Source organism: Varanus komodoensis, unplaced genomic scaffold (genome assembly GCF_004798865.1).
Source record: "Varanus komodoensis strain SLA01 unplaced genomic scaffold, ASM479886v1 scaffold4, whole genome shotgun sequence".
NCBI lineage: Eukaryota > Metazoa > Chordata > Lepidosauria > Squamata > Varanidae > Varanus > Varanus komodoensis.
In genome coordinates this window covers 17,579,266-17,601,672 of record NW_025335941.1, presented here as the reverse complement: position 1 = coordinate 17,601,672, position 22,407 = coordinate 17,579,266, and the positions used below count along the sequence as shown (strand labels likewise).

The 22,407-nt window shown below is 39.2% G+C and overlaps 1 protein-coding gene across 4 annotated transcripts in view; it reads right to left on the bottom strand.

Annotated features, from left to right (window-relative positions):
• LOC123029243 (amyloid beta precursor protein) overlaps positions 1-22,407 on the bottom strand; it is a 145,731-nt gene that overhangs the window by 53,497 nt on the left and 69,827 nt on the right. For all 4 annotated transcript variants that reach the window (XM_044441927.1, XM_044441929.1, XM_044441926.1 and 1 more), the window contains exons 4-6: positions 11,465-11,577; positions 8,687-8,880; positions 4,241-4,443 (exon numbers count right to left, since the gene is read on the bottom strand). In XM_044441927.1, the coding sequence (XP_044297862.1) occupies positions 4,241-4,443; positions 8,687-8,880; positions 11,465-11,577 (510 nt within the window). The remainder of the gene's footprint in view (positions 1-4,240; positions 4,444-8,686; positions 8,881-11,464; positions 11,578-22,407) is intronic.

The following is a 22,407-nucleotide window of genomic DNA, read 5'->3' as shown; positions in this document are numbered from 1 at the left end:
CAGCTAAATGCTGACGTCTGTGAAAGGCAGTGAATCACTTCATCACCCCAACAGATAAAATCTGATAAACTGTTAACTAAATATAAAGATCCAATGAGCAGTGAGAATTCAGGTTCCTAGCATGTATCTGTATAACAAAGGAGGTTGAACCAAAGTAGCTGTGAAGTCAGTACCATACAAATGTTTTTTAAAATTCAAGTTTTAGCAAAGCATTCTTTAGCTAAATAGTTTGCACCCAAATACAGACTTGGGTGCAATCCTATACATGTCTACTCAGAAGTAAGTCTTACCGGGTCTAATACCCAAGGAATTGTTATAGGATTACAAGCACATTCTCTAAATTGAGTTTCAAAGTTAAATTAAACCAGATGAAAATAACTAATTCAAAAATGCTTAAAATAGATCCCAACTGCTAATATTAATACTCATAATGAAACCTATTTTCACAAAAGGTTTTGTTTTGTTTTGTTTTTTAAATTACCCGGAGACAGCTGTGGAGCTGGCACAGACTTTACGAATAAAGCTTAAGCATTAGCTACACAATGGCAGTAATACTTCCCAGCAGGCTGTTAAGTGAAGAAAATTAAATTATTCGTTTTAAATGCAATGCCAAAGAACAATTATTTCAACAGAGTTAAAAATCTTAAAATGGTAATTTGTACCTCAAACAATTAAGATTGAATGCCACTTCCAAACGTTTATTTTTAGTCTACAGAAAGAGAAAAATTAGGATCTGCATTAAGCAGTATTGAAATATATAATAATTCTATTTACCATATTATATTAAGAATCCAATTTTATTTTTTGTGAAATGTTCATTTCAACTAAGGGATCCAATGTTATTGCACAATGGAAAGAGCACTATCGCAAAGGATTGGCTATGCTGCCACAATTGCATATTTTAATTTTCACTGCATTAATGAGCACCCCACTCATGAGCACCCCACTCACTGGGCAACTGTTTCCTACTGATACACACACATATGTCCATTCTGAATAAGTGAGGGGCCATCTAGCACAGCACTCTGTTCACACAGACCAACCAGCTGCTCACTGGAAATAGTACATGAGCACAACAGTACCCCCTGGCCATGTTCCCCGCATACATGGGTACACCGCCTCTGCTCCCACAGGCAACATAACGCCGTCAAGACTAGTAGCCATGAATAGCCTTCTCCTTCATGAATTTGTCTAATTTCCTTTGAAAGCTGTCCAAGCTGGTGGCCACCACTACATTCTGGGGAAGTAAATTCCATCATTTAACTATGCCCTGTGTAAAGAGCGTCCTTTTATCTGTCTTAATGCTCCCACAATCAGGTTCACTGGATGACCCCAGGTTGTCATATTATGAGAGGAAGGAAAATGCCGCCCTATCCACAGGGTCCCTACCATGCATAACTCTGTACAACTCTATCATGTCTCTACTCATCTTTTCTCTCTCTCTGTGCTACTCATTCTACCTCCACAATTTCCCTTTTTAGGTCTTATGTCCACAACTACACACAGTGATCCAAGAATGGTAACACTGTAAGTTTTTATAGTAAGAGTGTGACCTTGGCAGCTTCATATTTGATTCCATGACAGTAATTGGACAGTAAGGTCCTTAGGATATGGTCCTGCTTTTTTTACTACTCCAAGAAGTTTCTCAATGTTTCTTAATTTTATTCCCTCCTGCTCCTAATAGACATGCACCCAATATAAAAAGGAATGGCAAAACAACAGCCATTAAGAACAAACCAGAATGCATTCAGCTAACTTTAGAATAGTGGGATGAAAAAACAAAACCATAACTAATAGCACTAATATCAAAATACCATATATAAATAGATAAAAAGTGAATGAAAAATTTCAGATTTATGGTCATTCTAGGTCAGCCCAGTAAATACTTATACAGTATTACCTGGGCCTTAATAATGCAATGAAGTAGAACAGTCTTAAGCACAACCAATTACCACTGTATATTCTTGCCCACAACAAGGTCATTCACTTGCCCATTTCAAACGCGATTCTTCCCCATGAAGACTTTGCTATGTACAGGAGATACAACATCTAAAAGTGTGGTTACATGGAAGCTCAAAGGAGAAACATTTGATACTCACACATCTCTTATAAAGCTTTATCAACATTTTAGTTTCCATATATTAGGCTAGATTATGTCATTAAAGGTAAAGGTAAAGATTTTCCCTTGATGTGAAGTCCAGTCATGCCTGACTCTAGGGGGCGGTGCTCATCTCCGTTTCCTAGCCGAGGGAGCCAGCGTTTGTCCACAGACAGTCTCCGTGGTCATGTGGCCGGCATGTCTAAACACCAAAGTGCATGGAACGCTGTTACCTGCCCACTGAAGTGGTACCTTTTTATCTACTTGCATTTGCATGCTTTCGAACTGCAAGGCTGGCAGGAGCTGGGACGGAGCAACAGGAACTCACCCCATTGTGCAGATTCGAACCAGCCCAGCAGCACAGCAGTTTAAACCACTGCGCCACCTGCATCCCTATTATGTCATTAGGGAACTGTTATATGGCATAGTGGTTAGAGTGTTGGACCAGGACCAGGGAGATCCAGGTTCTAGTCCCCACTTGGCCATAAATTTTTTCTGGATGAATTTAGCCCAGTAAGTGATTCTTAGCCTAAGCTACCTCACAGGGTTGTTGTGAAGATGAAATGGAGAAGGGGAGGACTATGTAAGCCATGGCTTACACTAGACCACTATGCCTTGTTTGATCATACAAACTAGGTCAGTATGATTTAGGATATGAAACCCTAACCTCCTTTATTAGAACATATCCATGTACTGTTAGAGCTCATACTGTTAGGATACCATAATTGTTCTGAGCTCTGATGTGCTCACTGAGTTTCCAGACCTGCATAAGTATTTTATATATGATGCAGATACTCCAAGTAAGATCTGCAGTGGGACAACTTCAACATAGATCAGAGCTGTGTGTGCTTGCACCAGTGCTGTGTACAGAAAAGCAATGACAGGGCCAGGCAAATGTTATCCAAACTTGACATGCACTGATATATAAACAAGGCCTATATGGTATATCAACAGCTGCCACATCTACAGCAAGCAAGGTAAATGTGAAACAGTTTAAAGCATGCTGGCCTTCACATTAAAGATTCCCATCTTCAAATAAGTTACTTTGTAGGTTATTCGATACACAGTACAGGTGTTCAAGGACCAGCAGACAATTCTTAGCTACTAATATGCTTTTATATTTGCAATAAACAAAGCAAATGGATATACTGTGAAACATTCTTGACCTCCTGGTACTTCAACCAGATCTTATAAAATGGTGTGTATTCTGGATCTTTTGTCATTCATATCTTTCATACTGAAGTTAGCAATGGCAGATGAACTGCTGTGGATCTTTTGAAATGTCTGGTGTGACTGAACTGCAGTTATCTTTCACCAGTACCCAGGTGTACAAGTATAAAAAAAGAATGCAAGTAATGCCTAGACTCATTGTAATGCACTGTAGTGTAAAGAGTGTTGGTTCAGCATTCAACAATGTTTAATTCCACTCCACCTCCTCAAATGAAAAGTGGGGTATAAAGGTAATCAAATAATAGGACTGAAATTTCTGCTTAGATCTATTTCTATATATTCATGCTCATCTCATAAATGCTTAGTTTTCATTACAATATTAGGAAAATATCACATTTTTACCACTGTCATAATAAATCTTCCTAAGATTTTTAGAATACCATGATTATGAGAGAGAGAGAGAGAGAGAGAGAGAGAGAGAGAGAGAGAGAGAGAGAGAACACTGTACAAGTTTCTAACTAATGGAGAATAAGAATATAAATATAATATATGACAAAAGGGGGAAAATAACATTAACATATTTTGTTTGTAGTCATATGTTTGCATGCCCAATTTAAACTGATGACCTAGCAAGCACACTCTTTACTGACATGCATGTTTTGCCATCTCATACCTTACTAAAATTGTTCATCATATGCTTGATACTATTTTAAATTAAAAGTCAACATCTATTTTAAATCACAATTTATATGTGCACAAAGGGAGAGAAACCTGCCAAATAAGATGCAGAATATTTGCTTCCAGGAGTCTACAGAGACACAAAAAGAAAGGAATGTACAAAATATCCAAATCATACTGAAGCAGGGTGGGTGTAGCAACTTTGAATATTTTGATATTTGTAACATTGGTAGTAGTAAAGGGCAAATGTGCATTGAGAAGGTCCTTGGATTTCATGCTCTCCAAATATCTTACCTCGGACAACCTCTTCTACAGATTCTGTAGTGGTGGTGGTAGTAGTTGCAATACTAGTCGTTCTTTCAGTGGCTTCCTGAAACTGATCTTCTGTCTCTTCTTCAGCCTCATCTCCATCATCATCGTCATCATCAGCATTATCATCTTCCACATCAGCAATATCCTCCTCTTCTGTGAGCTGCTCTTCTGCTACCTTGTCATAACTGCAAATAGCAACCGATTTTGTTACACTTCTCTCAGTATGATCATTAAATCACACTTGCTTCACACATAACCTTTCTTTAAGGAAGAACTGATCATCTTATGCATGTTTTGAAACAGTTAAAGGAAATAGACCGTAGTAAGAAAATTGTATTTTTTGTAACAAGTGACAGTTATAATAGTTATACCTTATCTCTCTGACCTCTGCTACAGGGTTGAAAATCAATGTTTTGTGCCTCAGGAGGCTGCATATTTGGTAAATTTCTAACCAGGTTCAACAAGGTTATGGACAACATTGGTTACAAAAGTAATTTTACATCAAGCAGATTAAGTGAAGGTCTTTAAAATTGCTGGTATATCAGAATTCCCAGGACTAGACAGGAACAGACTCAGGGCCTCACCACCAACAAGCAGGCATGGAAGGAGGCAGATGTCTCCTACCACCTATTTCTGCATAGCCAGGGGAGTCAACATTTCAGAATATATTGCTTTAAATAAATAATAAATCTCAGAGAAGAAAGAGATTGTGGACAATGCCTACACCTGGGGCCATACAGGACATCAAATATGAGAGATTTTTCATATTTCTCATATGAGAATATGGGAGAGATTTCTCATAACAGAGAGCCAGTGTGGTGTAGTGGTTAAGAGACTCAGAGGATCTGGGTTCTAGTCCCTGCTCAGGCATGGAGCCAACTGGGTGACTTTGGGCCAGTCACAGACTCTCAGCCCAACCTACCTCACTGGGTTGTTGGTGTGGGGATAAGATGGAGGAGGAGAATGATGTAAGCTGCCTTGAGCCCTTTGTAGGAAAAAGGCAGGATACACATTGATAAATAAATAAACAAATAAATATCATCAGGACATGGTATTTGAAGGAATGTTAGACATTCCAAGAGTTACCTCACCTCCACACAGTCTACAACGTCACCTGCTTCCTAGTGCATGACTGCCTGCAGGTGGACAGCCGCCAACCAAGAGCACATGGGATTGCACCTCTAATTCGGTGCTCCTTTCTAGCTGAGCAAAAATAATTCAGATATGCTGATATAAACCTGATTTTTTTGTGGGGGGGAGGCACAATGTATCTGACCTATATTACTGAAACAGCTGCTATGATCTGTTCCTCATAGGTAGACATAATCTTTATGCCTGAACTGATTGCACTACTAGAAAGGAAACCTATGTCAGTATTATGAACCCTGTGAGCACACTCCACTGGGCACAGGGGGGAAGAGCCACAGCTCAGTGGTAGAGCACATGCTTTGCATGCATGAAGTTCTTGGTTCGATCCGTGGCAACTCCAGGTAGGGTGAGATAAGATCCCTGCCTGAAGCCTAAACGGTCATTGCCAGCTGGTGTCAACAATACCTAGCCTAGATGAACTAATGGTTTGACCCGGTACTAGGCAGCTCCCTAGGGTCTTATGTATTACCAAGTAAACATGTGCAATATTGGGCTGCACGCCATTTAATTCACAGCACTGTAATGACTGCATTATCTGGGATATTCTCAGTGATGTGGGATATTTCCTTACAGTGCTTTTTCTGCATTTCTAAAAATGAATGGATGCCAATTTCAAGTACAATCTTGTGCAAGCATGGCACTTTCAAAGTTAGAGTTATTGTTTTTTGAGATCATCTATAGCAATCACGTGAGCAAATACATGTGTGTAAAGTACATGTATTTCTCACAGGGGAATGGATTTAATAAATGGTAACAGTGAAACTGAAAGTACTCCAGAAACCTTAGTTTGAAATCAGTGAAGGAAAGGCGAAATTGTCAAGATATGCACATACATCAATTTAGGTTTCTAAAGAAGCAAGTCAACATTTTTCAATACCTTTGCCTGTGCTTTCATAAATTTAAATAACAGAAGGAAAGTGCATGTTATTATATTTAAATTATTATAAAACTTGTAATGGGGACTAGACTGGGGACTAGAACCCAGATCTGAGTCCCAGTCCCATACTGGCTTGCCTGCAGTCCTCAGCCTTGCTTTATAGATCAAAACCAGCACCTTGCATATGTCTTGGAAATGTAGAGACAGCCAGTGCAAGCAAGGCAGAATTGGTGTTAAATGTTCTGACTATCCTGCCCCTATTAAGGATTAAACCTGGAACTCTGATAGGAAAAACATGTACTCAACCACACAGTTGCTCCCTAAATTTCAAAGATTGATTCACCACTTTCCACCTGAGATCTGGCTAGAGCTAGAAACATTTTGCTCCTTCAAAATAGTTCTAATTGACTATGCAGTTAGCATTTCAGAATTCACGTTTTTAATATACAAAATTCAGTTAAAGGATAAATGCATTTCATACTGAAATAAATGAAGACATTTCAAATTCAACAGCCTGATCTTTTCTTTAAAAAAATGCATACTTCTGGCAGTAGGATGGAAAAAATGGACCTCTGCATATACGTAGGGGAAAAAAAATTACCACAATCTAAAAGGGTCATAATGCCATTGCTCTCAGGAGTTTTTTATAATAATTAGATTATACCATCCATTAAATGCATCCATAATTCTTCTGATGTGATTAGGTTCTCTGCCATCTTACATTCATTTCAAATATTACTTTATTTTCTTGTTTGCTTGTTTTAATGTTTGTGCTTTCAGATATATAAGAGATGACTACTCCTAGTATCGTTCCATGCCTTTTGCAAAAAGCAGCTTAATCAGAGATTTTCACTAATGCATAAAAGTACCAGATACAATCCATTAGAAGCAAATCTATTAGCCCTTAAATCACATAGAGGTGAGCATCCATGTGGGAGAATATTAACTTAAACCCCAAGAAGGCATTGCTTTTCCTGAAATAAGTCAAAGCATCTCCTCCTCTTAATTTTATAATCACAACTAAAACCTTGTGAAGTAGGTTGGACTGAAAGTCTGTGACTGGCCCAAAGTCACACAGTTCCATGGTTAAGTGCAGACAAGAACCTAGATCTCCTGAGTCCCAGCCCTGCCCTCTTAACCACCACACCACACTGCCCTGGGATTAAACCCAAACAAAATGCTAATCTAAAATTTAATAGCTTTCCTGGCAAATGATAATCCTCTTCACTGCACTATAGCAAAAATCTACTTTGAATGAACAACATCTTAGTATTTCATCATGCACAAGATTAGAATTTGTGTTTAGAGTCAATTGCCAAGTTAACAATAAAACAGAGCAATACTGTTCCTTTACAGTTAGATGAATAATGAGAAATATCTTTAAATATCTTAAGATACATAAAATTATGCAACAAGTCTCAATCCTTTACAATCTCAACAAGACAAAGCATATGGCTCACAGGCATATGCACCCCACCTGAACTTTTCCACATTTTATTGCATAACAACCCCACTAAAATGGATTTAATTGGCATTGTTATCTCTTGATGTTCACAAGATACTTAACACTGTCAAGGTGCAAAATACCTTTATTGTGGCACAAACCTTAATTAAACAAAGCCAAACTGTCACCTGTTGGTTGCATAAGTATCCACCCTCTGAGTCAATACTTTGATACCAATCATGTCTTCTCTGGTAAGTCTCTATCAGCTTTGGACAACTGGATCTTGCAATATTTATCCATTCTTCTGGGCAAAAGTACTGCATCTCTATCAGTTGGATGAGCACCACTGGGGGAGAGCAACCATCAATCTTGCCATAAATTCTCCACCACTGGGGAAAAGCAGGGGTCCTCAAACTTTCCAGCCAGGGGCCAATTGAAAGCTGCCGGTGCTGGGCGTGGGCCGGAAAGGTGGTGCCAGCAGTGCGCATGGGCCAGTGCGAGGGTGGGGGCAGCGCATGCGGGAGCTCATGCTGAGGTGGGGTCGGGGCATGTGGTGAGACGAGGTGAGGAGTGGGTGGGGGTGGGAACACACCGTGAGGCAGGCGCACGAGGCAGGGGCTTGCTTGCTTGGCATGAGCAAACCGCTGCCTCCCCACGTGCGGGGTGAGGTGGACAACGGTGGGCACGCACGTGGGTGCGTGCGTGGTGGGTCCAAATGGGTATGGCAGGCTGGATCCAGCCCCTGGGCCGTAGTTTGAGGACCCATGAGATAGAGGCTTGGGTTTTGACTTGGTCATTCTACGACACTTAGGTTCTTCTTGTTAAACCTTCACACGGGCTGTATGTTTACATATCATTGTCCGGTTAGAAGGTAGACCTCTGCAGTTCCAGGTCCTTTAAAGACTGAAACTTGCTTTTACTAAAATATACCTGTACTTCCCTCCCGCTACCTTCTTACCTGCCATCTGCATAGTCTGCATCTGCCCCGCCCCACCAAACATCGGAGTCATCTTCTTCAGCCTCAGCTGAATCAGTATTGTCACTCTCATCTGCTACTGGACAACAAACAAATTCCACACCACGGAACTTGTCAATTCCACAAGGCAGCAGCATGCCGTAGTCATACAGATTCATGCCCTTTTCACTGCAGGACTAAATAAAAGAGAAAAAGAGAGAGGGGGGTGTTACACAACAATAAAACTGTCTAAAAAGATTTTCTGCAGATTGGCTGGCAGATTTAGCACATCAAGCTAGCACCGGGTTCAAATCATAGAGCAGCCATATAAAGGGCCTGGAAATGTTTCCACATTGCAGTGGTGGCCCCAACATGAGAGAAACTTAATACAGAGATTACCCACATGGCTTCTGTCAGATGGGTAGTATCCGCAGCACTATCCATGCACTGTGTTCAGACATAAGACTAAGCCATGGTTTAGCAATCCCAAGCATGAACCTTCCCTGCCTCTAGGCTGCCTTGTCTCCTCTTTTCCCCTTTGTGGCATTTTCTGCAATGAAAATTCTCCCTCCTACATGGGGAAATAAGCAGCCTGAAGGGGAAAGAGGATTTTTTATACTGAAAATGGCACAAGGTTAAGGGCCATACCAGAATGCCTGCCTGCCCCGGTTTACAGCAGTTTAAACAAATGGAACAGTATGGAAATTCAGTCACACATTAACCTCTAGTATCTAGTATGACCACTTGCCTACAGCAGCTTAAATATTTTCCCTCCATTCTCCGCATGGAGCATAACTTGCATTGCATTTAAAGGTTCTACTTTATTCTATTTTGAAAGTAAAGATACCATAAACCATTCCCACAGGTCTCTGCCTCAGAATCTTTAAAAAAATATTTATTAAAGCTAAACTGGAGACAGGGCTACCACAACTTGTCTATGTTTGTCAAGGACACTAAAATATCCATGATACAGTTGTAATAGCCACCGCTGACAGACAAAAAGCTAGTACCAAAAGATTATCTCCTAACTGGATGATTACACAAGAAAAACGTCACAGGAAATTGATGTTAATCATGAAAAGCAAGTCATGTTGTGAAAAATAATAATATTATCCTTACACATATTGTGATACATTTTAAATTTATTGAAACTCAGAAACAACTTCAGAGAAGGTCACAATGGAAAGCTCTCTGAAACATATGATCAATATAGCTGGGCGATGAACAACAACAAATGCCATATTAGAGAAGAAACTGAAAAAAAAGTTACAGTAGGTCATGATGCATATAAGCCACATCACAAATGGTGTGGAAAGATCTTCTGCAGCAAGTAACTGAACCTTTCTCAGAATAGAATAGAATAGAATAGAATAGAATAGAATAGAATAGAATAGAATAGAATAGCTGTGCAAAGCAACAAGCAAAAGGAAGGTTTAGAACTTTTTGAGTCTATGCATTATTATAGCAGCTTGTATGGGTTTTCTTTCAAAGGATGGGTAAAGTCATGGAAGCCACAGCTGATAGCCAGAAAGGCAGCCTCTTTTTACCAACAGTATCTTTCAGATTGACAGGTGACAGAGTACAAGAAGAGGGAGAGCATGGCCAGCATCCATTGAGGCACCACTGGGGGAACATGTCATGCCGCCAAACACAGTTGGCTAGAGCTTGCTTGTGCTAGCACAGTGGTAGCATTGCATACCACTGCACAACATCTCTGCCAGGCTTGCCTTGTAAGACTCTCGGGGGCACTGAGCCAGCAGCTGCTGAAAAGAAAATGCTCAGTCTTACGGGCCATCATTCTAACTCAGCAATATGGATCTTTTATTAGTTCAGTGTTTTGAAACACTGTTACAGAATCTTTGAACAAGGTCTGTGTAAATCACATAGCCTAAACATGAATGCACATCAGAAGGACAATCCAGCTTAAAAGAATTGCATATTAACTGCTCAGGATATACTATACTTTGCATTTGGGTATTCTGTACAAAAAGATAATCAGAACATATAGAAGCAGAAATATTATCTTGCCCTAATTCAAGACCATTTGAAAGTCAACTTGAAAGATTTCTCTAATGTATACAAATGTGCCTTTAGATATCCACAGTAAAAGAAAATGAATATCCATTAAAGGAATTAAAAACAGTAGGAACGGTGAACTAGATGGTTTAAGTTATCCCTTACTTGGGTTTTCATTGCAGCATTTTGCAATCTGCAATAATTTGTTTGCCATAAGTGGTGGTTTTAGGCTGGGTGGTCTTCTCATGAGTCCTCCATATACTATTTCATTCAGGGTGTCATCACTCAAGGATGGACTGTAGGTTATAGTTTAATATTTACTGAAGCACGTTTAACGTGGACATAGAGTTCAGTCCCAAGGTATGATTCTGGCTCTTGCCATTTGTTTGGCAACTGTTCTCAATCACCAATATCTGTCTAAGATCTTCTAATGAAGTCCTGTGTAAAATTTAACTGAAAGTCTGTAGATTTAATTCCAAGTCTTTACCCATCATTTAACAGGTTTCCATTTGCTAAATTTTACTTGTTACACCATCGTGGAAATTTGCCTGCTAATAAACAATAAGTAGCAACAAGAACAACTTATTAAAGGCCAAATTAGGGTACTTGACAAAAAAATTCAACTGGACATGTGAATATACAAAACTACAGTCATAACTGTAACTACATATTCCCCATTTCTTCCAAGATGCACTGGTTCACTTCTTTTCAATCATAAGGAAAACAATGCCATTTGAAAGAAGACTGATGAGAAACCTGACATACCTCTTTAGCAACTGTGTGCCAATGCAGGTGGGTTTCACATATATCCATCCTTTCTTGGTGAAGAAACTTGCACTTATCTGGCACCAGAAGAGCATCACTCACAAATTCTCCAACTGAAAGAAAAAAAAATGGAACATCTTAATTTTATTCTAATTTTGAAGGGATGTTTTTCAGTGCAGTAGCTTATATGCAAACTTCATACTAACTGTTATCAGGAATAAAAGGTTCCCTGTGGAGCAAGTCATGCCAAGATTAATAGTAAAAATTTTTAATATGTTCCTCAATGAATTAAGTAGCTACTTCACATTTATGATATGGTCACATAGTCTTTGATTTGGAAGCAAAAAATGTAATGGCAAATTAACTCTTTCTTCTGAAATACCGCAAGGCTTTACTTATTTTGTTACAAACCTATCTTGGCAACTCAAAGGCCCAGAAAGGTATTTTACAATGAAAACTGGTACGGCTTTTAAAATCAATTTATACTGCATTTTATGTTCTAAAATGTTTTACATTGTTGTGAACTGCTCAGAGAACTTTTGCTATTGGGTGGCATAAAAATGAAATAAATAAATAAGTAAATAAATGGATTTAAGGTATCAAAGTTTGTTCATTTGCACTTATGTGGAGAAATCATAATGGAATACTATGTAAAGATGAGCCCTACATAAAGATTTCTTTTATTCCATGTTAAAACTGTTGAATATATCAAATATAACATACAGAGGAGCCAAAGCAATGAGTAATTTAATAGTGGCTACTTACAAATGAGATATGGTATTGTTTATAAACTGTTTTATACCTAAACAGTCAATTAAAATAAACATCGGGTATTATTCTTGTTGTAACCAGGGACTTCTGGGAGCACTTTCACAAACAAATATTCATTTAGATGTAAACTTGGAGGATGCTTCCTATCAGGGAAAGAGGGAGCTCTTCAAGAAATAGGTCCTTTTATGAACAGAGCTCTCCTATCATCAATAGAAACTAGCACTGGAATATAGGATCAAACAGGAAACTGAATAACATAAGCCACTTCTCCAAAGCAAAAGGCCCTCAGCACTGCATTGTTATAAGAATACTACCTCCCTTTGGAATATTGCAGTTGTAAACGTCCAAATGAGGTCTGCATACTGGATGAAAACAGAGTGGTGATGTATCACCTGGGAATAAATGTTTGCCCTGTTTGTGGTTGCAGAGATTATTCACTGATAAGCAGTATGATTTATTACCTTGCAGATGTTGTCATTCTATGGCAAGTTTGGCATTCAAGATCCATCTTAATCACAGAAGTGATGAATAGTGAAGAAACAGGCTTTTAGAAAGTTATGTGAAGAATATGAAAAAAACTATCTATGTGGGTGTTTGCAGCCAGGCAGCAAGAACATGATGTAACTGCAATTCATACTTCCTAGAGCTGTTCATAAAACAGTTGTTCAGAGTGAAGGACGATAGCACAGGGAGTAGTTTTCTTTTCATTTCAACTATATTCTCTTCCACCTACTCATACTGGCCTTGCTCAGACTTACTTAATGTTAAACGAAGACTTGGTGTTATACGAACAAGCCACAGGCTTGCTGCAGCTTTCTTCCCCTCCCCTCCCCTCCCCTCCCCTCCCCTACTCATGTAGCTGCAAGACTGGAAGTGTCCAGCTCTGTTTTTAGCGTTGTATCCTGTTAATCACAATTTAGTGTTATATCCAAGTGCAGTCAAGCTGTGGCCAGCCTTAACTATGGTTTCTTATTGAAACAAGTGAATTTCAAATTGTGCTTTATAAAATCTGCTTGTTTCAATAAATCATGGTTAGCTGTAACAACCTCAGCTATCAGGCATATTACTAAGCTGTGGTTAACCAAAGGGCAAAACGTTTGATCTTTTTGTTGTAGCTGTGTCAGTAAAGAAGGGAGCCAAACTGCATGAGTCCAAAGTCATAGTTTATTATGACATCCATACCAAGCCTCTGATGGCAAATGTTGGTTGACCAAATCAAGGGTTGTCAACTGTCATAAAGGGAATCAATCCCTTCTCTCTCCTACCCATGATGAATTATTACCCTACAGCATGGGTGTCTTTTATCATGGCATACTTTGTTTATGAATGCTTTGGTATCTTATATCCAAAGAGTATCTTATAGCCAAATTCCCAAGTTCTTTCTATCAATGTATTAAAACAAATGCAACTTGAGATCATACAGCATTAAAACAAATGCAACTTGAGATCAATGCATTAAAACAAATGCAACTTGATATCATACAGCTGATGGCAACCAGGCTTCAAAGCCAAATGCATCCTACAATAATAGAAGCCTATGGGCAACCATCAAATAACCAAGACACCATAGATGATCAGGTGATGCTAGAAAGGTACAAATATTTGGGGTTAAACACAGCTTTTACTCATACAGAACAGAAAGACACATAAAATGTGCATAAGGCAGGGGTAGATAAAATGAAAATGGCAATCTTTAGGTGCCATCCATGGGGCTCAGTCTACACATACATTACAAACCAGGTGCCAGCAAAGTCAGGTACTAACTTTCTATAGCTTAAGAAGATCTTTACACCAGACCAATTTAAACAGAGCTCAGTCACAGTACCGATACTCCAGCAGCTACAATTAGGACCAAGAAAATAAAAGTCCAGTCCAAACCACTACATTGAAACTCAGACTTCTAATCACAGAACAGATAAGCACAACTGCTTATATGAAGCATTTCAGTAAAAACGGTCAAACCTGAGAAGTCTGATATGGTGATGGCTTGGGGTGGGGAATCAGCTTTTTTCTTCTTTTTTGTGTCTGAGCCTGTATGAGTTTCTGACGAGTACTTCCCCTCACACCTCGGTTTTGCAAGCAGCCACATCTTGTTTAAACTAACAAAAATATACTGTTATGTCCAAACTGGCCCAACTGTGGTTAATCAGACCATGACTTATTGAATCAAGTCAGATCAGTCTGTGGTTTCTGAACACAAATTACAGAACAAAAAGGTGCAGTCAAACAAAGAAGTAAATGTTTGACATCCCTGGCATGTACCAGAGGAAAAGGAGAAGGGCAGTACCTGAGCCCAAGATTCAATAAAGCTTATTTACACAAGGCTAAATTTTGAGTTATGATCACTTCTGATCTAATCTGGTGACCTGCTTCAGACATAAAGGTAACCATATTTTAGCATCATGAGAAAAATTGGCTGAAGTGCTGTCTTTTCCTCCTCTGTCACAGCCACAAGGCAGAAGTTTGGAAGTTTCGCTTTAGTTTTTAACCACAGCTTGCAATGCTGTAAGAATCAAGATGAAGAAAAAGTCAACTTCATGGAATCCATGGAAAAAGTCAACTTCAAGCTATACTTTATGAAGCTGCAATGTTTCATCTAATCTTAGCTATCATTAATAGCTTTGATTAGACTACAGTTTGTCTTGTTTTAGATGACACAACAAGTTGTGGTTAATTTCAAAGAGGGCAGCAACAAATTCCTATTCATGCACATACTGGAAAATAGAAGGAAGAAAAAGCACATAAAGGTGGTAGGAAAAAAGACTACGCTTGTTCTGATTTTTTAAAATTATATGTTACATTTGAATGCCATCAGTATTGGGAATCAAAGTAAATCACAGATTTTAAAAAGTCTACCAAGAAAATCCCCCAAAATACCATGAACTGATTTTTTTTCTACAAAGCCAGTGGCATATGATGCATTTTTAGGACTAACAATATAAGCTACAGAAGTGACAGTCATTTTTGGTGGATATGTGCTGGCAATAATATGTTTTACAAGATGTGCTGCTAGTAGATAGAAATATCTTAAAAGCAAATATATAATATTTCAAGTGAACTAAAATAACTTCAGGACTTTTGTTGCATTTTCTGACCACTCAGAGGGAATCTTCTGCTCCTGGGACACTGTGATACTTCCTTCAAATAGTCCATTCATTGCTACTGAGACTGTGATGTGGCTACACAAATGCCATAAGACATACTGGGTATTTTTTGCAACAAGGCTTTCTATCAATGACATGACTTCTTTCTTTCTGTGTCATGTCATATTGCAAATACATCTTATAGTAGACTCAGTTTGCCACGTAGCAAAATGCTTATGCAGTCACAATTGCACTATCTATACTGTAACCAGCCAGGAAGGTATTGCCTCTTGCAGTGAGTCAAGTATGTTGACATTTAACTGTATTAGTTTAACTACTCTTGTGAGCCAACCAGAGAGCCTCATGGCTTAGGGGTGTGGCAGGCACGTCAAGTAAATAACAAAATATGTGGCTTATAAAAGAACACAAAGCACCTGTCAGTCCCCCAGTATACCCAAGCTCAATGGACATCTCTTTAGAAGAATAATTGGACTTCTCAGCAAATGTCAGTTCTACAGAAGTCATGGAACAACCTGGAGTCCTGCTGCAGGAATGCCACATCTGAGCCCCCAAAGAACTCTTTCAATCCTATCCTGAGCTCCACTAGAATTCCTGATCATCTTCCTCTGTCCCATGGTTTCCAGAGCATCAGTGGTAATGAATCAGGTGGAATGCTCAAAGTCGGAGCACCTGTTGGAGCACCTCTGTTGAAGATACTTTCAATAGAACTTATCCAAGAAGAAGTTTCCATTCATGAGGAAAAACACCCAACTGCAACCTGCAGAAGTAGGCCGAGTTGGTACATCAGGGACAATGATTACATAAACATTCAGGCCTCATCTAAACATTTGCTGCAGCTCTCACTAAGAATTTTTGTTCCAAGTGGGTGCTCAGGACAACAGCACATACAACATCTGGCCTGAAGAGGATGCTTCTGCATAACCATAATCCCAGATGGATTACAATATTCAGCAATGCTTGGAAGCTGCTTTTACTCATGTTAATTCAACTAAGCATTTGCTTTGTCCAAATTGAATTAGCCTCATAAACAAACAGAGGTGTTTTAGAGCATCTTGTCCTTTAGTACTCCCCACAGATACTATTTTAAAAAGGAAGTCAGTGAGCTATATACAATGAACAACCTTGGTTGTCCTATGTTCTTCTTCCAGGAAAAAGCAATCCTATAGTTGGAAGAACAGCTTATGACATCCTTCCAAGGTCAGAAACAGTGTTCTGAACTCAGAAGGAGGAGCTGGACATCAGATTTCTTTAATTAAGTGTTTTCCAGGAAGCTCCTGTCACACGATATTGTTCTTCAGGATTCTTTTCTCAATAAAAATCTCTTGTAAGAAAAAAATAATGCCAAACAATTCAGTTACAGTTGATGGGAAACGTCATTGTACTAAGTATTCAGTCCATGTCACTAATCACACATAGGTATCAACAGGGCAGTCACCCGTAGAAATTCAGCAGCTGCTGCAGAACTGAACACTCTATGCCAGATTCCAGAAGGGAGGGCAAGTGGAAACAGCATTCACACTGAGCCAAAGAAACATCCTCAGCTTGACCAAAAGGTCAGGAGGGCACTAGGAACAAATTCATATTTAACATTCTTTGGAGCACTTAGACATTCCTTCACCCTCTGCTGGGTGTTCCATACTTCCGCCTCATTACAAACTGACTTTGTGGACACATTCAGGCATTTCCTTGCCATGTGCTTTACTAGAACTTCCACCGACTGTACACAACTCTTGGAAATAAGGTTGAATCTGGGTATTTTTGCAATTTTGCTATGAAATATAACCAAAAGTTACATGAATAACTGATTAAATGCTACTTTGAAAGAAGTCATTTTCCCCTCTTTTCTTCTTTGAGCTGTACCCATTTACTTGCATTCAAGCAGGCCTGAAAATTTAACAACCACTTCCCTAATGTGATGTCCTGTTATCTCCTTCCCCTCTACTGTTAAACCCTTTATCTCCATGCGGCATAGCCCCCCTTTCCCCCCCTTTTATCAGTTAATCCTTTCTCACTTCTGTCTTCTCTGTTAAACCAGAGAAAGACAGTTTGTGACTCTTTAGAAGTTTTGAACTTCAACTCGTATCATCCTTCACATTGTCTCTGCTGGTGGGGGGGGGGGGGGGAGGAACTTGCAACAATCAAATCTTGTGGCAAACTGGCAATGTCTTCATCACCACTAGGACAGGGCAGTGGGGTGATACAGGGGCACCATACCAGGTAATCTTGTGCATTATCCATTCCAGCTCTGTATCCTGCTAAACTTTCAGATTCCTAACTTCCCCTATAATCCAGAGATGACCAATTAGACCCATAAACCCCACTCATGAATTAAGGCCCTTATATAATAAGTCCTTATCATTCTGCCCTGATACCTGCCACAGGTTGAAACAAACAGAAAACCTTCTGTTGCAGGAAGCCTGCTTCACTCTCTCACACACACACACATACACTGTATTTTATATTTTATTTATTTCATTTGCCCCTCTTTAACTTCAGAACCTACTAAATTGGACTTTCAGATTGGAGATATTAGTCTATAGTGATATTTGTCTGATCAGTCTGTAGAACAAGATAAAAATGAAAATCTACTCAGTGCTTTGTTAAAGAAAATTACAAAAACTAAGAAAAGATAGCATGGCGATTCTATGTTGGAAGCTTTTTCTGTTATTATTTTATCAGCAGTGAAAGATATATAATCTCATTCACTGATACTACTTATGTCTTGAGAAAGATAACAAATTAAGCTTCTAACATTATTGGTGTGACTACTCCTCCACACCATCCAGCATTCTACCTGTAGTTTATACTAAACTACAGGTAGCTCTTTTGTAAAGCAGTAGCTCTTTTGTAAAACTTCTTGCATTTTCTTTAAATATGAAAAGCTAACCTATTCTAGTCATATGCAAGAAAGGAGTTGCAGTTCTAAAGTGATGGATTCTTAAAGGGCCCATAGTTGGCTCAGAGAATACAGGTAAAGCAGAAAGAGAGTGAAGAGAAGCAGAAGTAACGGAGAAGAGCTCTTGCTACCTCTGCATTATACACTAACACTAGACAGAGTGGAGGGAAGATGAGTGATGAGCTGTCCATTTTCCAATAAAAACAGGTTGGGTGGCTGGTTAGACTATCTACTCATCAGTTAGAGGCAGTATGTCTTTAGACATGGTATAAAAGGATCTTTTTATATCCTAATCATTGACCTAAACTATAACAATGAAGTCTCCTTGAATCTATGTCTTTTAGGGCTTTTACTCCTGCTTCTTTTGGGTGTTCCTCAAAAGCTCAGACCATTCAACCATTTCAGATCAAATTAGCCATATATTCAATTTGAAGGAGCCACTTCAACCTTTTGTTCACACACTATTCAATCCCTGGATTAATATGATTCAGGATCCTGATTTCTTCAATGTGTCTGGGGAGCCCACACAAGTACAGCAGCCTTTCTTGCTGCAAAAGATTGCCTTTCAGTACATGGAAGGAAGCAGGAGAGAAATGGCCAAAGAGCATATTCCTGATCTTCCTTTACCAGCCATAATCTTATGATGGCTTCTAAGGTCTAAACAGGGTTTAAGGTTATATCCTTTCTATAAAAATACACCTATCCTCATTTCAAGATATACTCACACTGAGGCAGTACAGGCAGATGAAGAAAAGAAGCGCTGCAGTATGCTCAACCTTCAAATATCAACATTTTCTCCTGAAAAAGTCTTGCTTGGTTATACAGCCACCAAGTGCTAGAACCTTTCCTGGGGAGCTATTCTAAGCAAAGCCATCATATCAGTTGAAAGCTGGAAGGTACCACCAATGCACTGTTCTACAGAAATCAGCATAGAAGAGCTGGGTTCTAAAATGTACCATTTCACATAACACAGGTCTACACAACATGGTTCCATAAGTTTTCATTCCACAGTGGTCATGTGTGTTTGTTTTCAGCAAAATGAACTATAAAACCCAGCTTTTTCAAATGCTTGCTCTGAAAAGCAAGGCCAAGATCTGTATGAGGAACCTTTTATCATAATGGCAATGGAATAGACCATGGGTCCTCAAACTATGGCCTGGGGGCCAGATTTGGCCTGCCTTGCCCATTTATCTGGCCCACCATGCCCATTTGGACCCACTGCACACTTGGGGAGGCAGTGGTTTGCTTGCTCAGAGAAAATGATCAGCAAGTGAGCAAGCCGCTGCCTCTTGAACCCACCTCGCAGTGCGTGCCCACCCCTGCCCACGCCTCACCTCACCTCCCCTCGCTGCGCGCCCTGCCCCATCTCAGTGCGCGTGCATGCGCATGCCACCCCCTCCCTCATGCCGGCTTACGCGCACCACCGGCACCACCTTTCCGGCCCGCGCCCAGCACTGGCAGTTTTCAACTGACCCCCTGGTAGAAAAGTTTTAGGACCCTTGGAATAGACTGTTTCTTACACTAGGTCATAATCCTGACTTTTAACTGGTTGCAGTAACCCTCTTACAAATCAACCTCATGCAGTAGTCTTTCAATAGTTGAGTTTTGAAAGCCAAGCATGATATAATTCAGGCTGTCCACAAAACTGAAACAAACAAGCCAACAAAACTCAAGTGAAATGCAACATATTACCTGCAGGTCTCACAGGTGCTTACCCATTTTAAACTGTATTTGCCATGGAAAGAACTATACCAGACTTCTTCCAGGTCTGTTCCCATGGGTAGTCATTCTCTGTCCTCTAATGGCAGTTTTACCTGAAGAAAGTGCTGGAAAAGAGAACCTGGTATGCCCTAACACTATCCCACAAACCATTTCCCAATATTTCCCAGTTCAAAAATAAACTGGACAGCCATCTGAGTGGAATGGTGTAACGTGGAGTCCTGCAACAGCAGGGGGTTGGAGTCGATGGCCTTCATGGCCCCTTCCAACGCTACTATTCGATGATTCTACGACTGTCAATAGCTAGAGGAACTGATTACCGAGCCTCTGGACCACTGTCCCAATTTCCTACTCCTCTGGCCTGCCCTCACTGCCATCAATTGCTCCTCAAGCTGTTGGTGTGATAGCTCCCCTGGCAACCCAACCTTATGCCTCAATGTAAATGTGGTGCTTTTGAGTACACAAAGATTGAATGCATCCTTTATAAAAAGAAAAACAAAGCTCTGTGAGGCTTGTCTCTCTCAATCACACAGCTAAGTGGAGATGGATCCAATTTAAAAGACCTGGATAAGCTAAACCCACAGTGACATTAAAATTCTGAGACAAAATTAGTTAATCTTGTCTCATCGATCAGGCAGCAGACAGGAAGCAGAGTGTCTGGATTTATGGCCCTTCGGAGAAGGGAAAGTGCATTTCAAAGGAGAGAAAGTGTTCTAAATATGGGGTGGGGGAAGTGACAATGGGATTATGAACCAAGGCCACAGTATCTGCAAGTATATTACATGGAATGGTACTACAAAAAGCTCATTAAAAACACTCCACGAAAATTAAGCAAAACAGAACAAAAACTTATTTTATGAAAATTTGTGTAGCCATTCTTCCCTTTTCCTTCCACTGTTAACCACCTTGAATATGAAATGAAATTAATTTTCATTGCTATAACAATGCTTTAGGTTGAATTCTTCTATGTTTTAACATGAAATATTAAGAAAAATGTTGCTTCTTCAAACTTAACTCCTGAATACCTCATGCATAGTTGTATTTTCATTATATATGCATTGTCTATATTTTCATTACTATGGATATATACAAAAACATGTATATATAAATGCAGGGGGAGGATGTTCTGAATACTTCCAACTGGGGACAGCGGAGAAATTAATTTCATTTATGTAACAGTGACTTCCCTAATTTCAATCTTTTGAACATATGCACAAACCAAAAATTCTATTGCCTTTTGAAACTCGGACTTGTCCAAATTTTGCAATGGAAAGTGCACACAAGCATGTATATCATAATGAAAATAAGATAAGAATATATTATTTTTAGGAAACTACATTCCACAAAATGTGTATTTTAGGCAAAATTGTACACAAAATGCATGTACTACAAGAAACGCATTAAATATTAGCTTTTAGAAGAAACCCTCAAAGTTTGGAATGAACTGGATTTATGACTAGAAAAAAACAAAAAACTGAAATAAAGTGAAGCTTCCAACTGAGCACTAAAAATGGAAGACCATATGATGAGTCTAGCATAGACTTCTGTTGTAATCTAAAACATCTGGGAATCTGAGAACGCATGGGATTTTTTGTTACTGTCTTCAGTTACTGTGCTCAGTAGTATGATTTGGTGTCCTTCAAATGACAGTACAGTGGAGTTTCTCAATGTGAGAGGCAAGTCTTCCACAGCACATGGGACATCTGTAGATTAGGACTAAAATAACATTCTATGTATTTAGCAAAAGATGTATGAGACGAGGGTTTGCAAATTATGCAAATAATGACCTATGATATCCCCCCCACACACACACAGTATCTAAAGTACATAACAGATTAGAGGCACTGGAAGACATTAATGGTAAGGAAATGTCCCTCAGTGGAAGAGATGGAATAGTGTGGAAATAGGATGTGCATTGGAAGACAGGAACGGAGAGTAGGGCAGACAGAGAAACACAGAATCTATGCGGTGGGTCTTTAGGATGGAAAACAATTTTTCAATATCTGCTTATAGAACTACCCAAAAAATTAGTACCATTTCAAATGATCTAGGAAAAGACTTGAATGAAAATAGGAATGGAGTAACCTTCTTGATAACATCCAGTACAGAACTAGTTATATGTGGGAAGCAAATGAAACCGAAATGCAGTCACCATATACAGAAGCACCCAAGATGCTACAAGAATAGTAATTTGATAAAATTGACACTTCTATGAATGACAAATTTTAAAATAATATTCATTCATTTAGTTGATTTATATGCTGCCAAATGTCTGTAGCTTTCTAGGCAGTATACAACAGTTAATAAATACAATAAAATACAATATAAACACAAATAAAATTTTAAATCATAAAATTATACTAAAAAGTGACAACCAGTCTATATTGCCAGGCTTGCTAAAAAAACAACTGGCAATATCCCCCACCTTATGTGCTACATGGAGTTGGTAAATC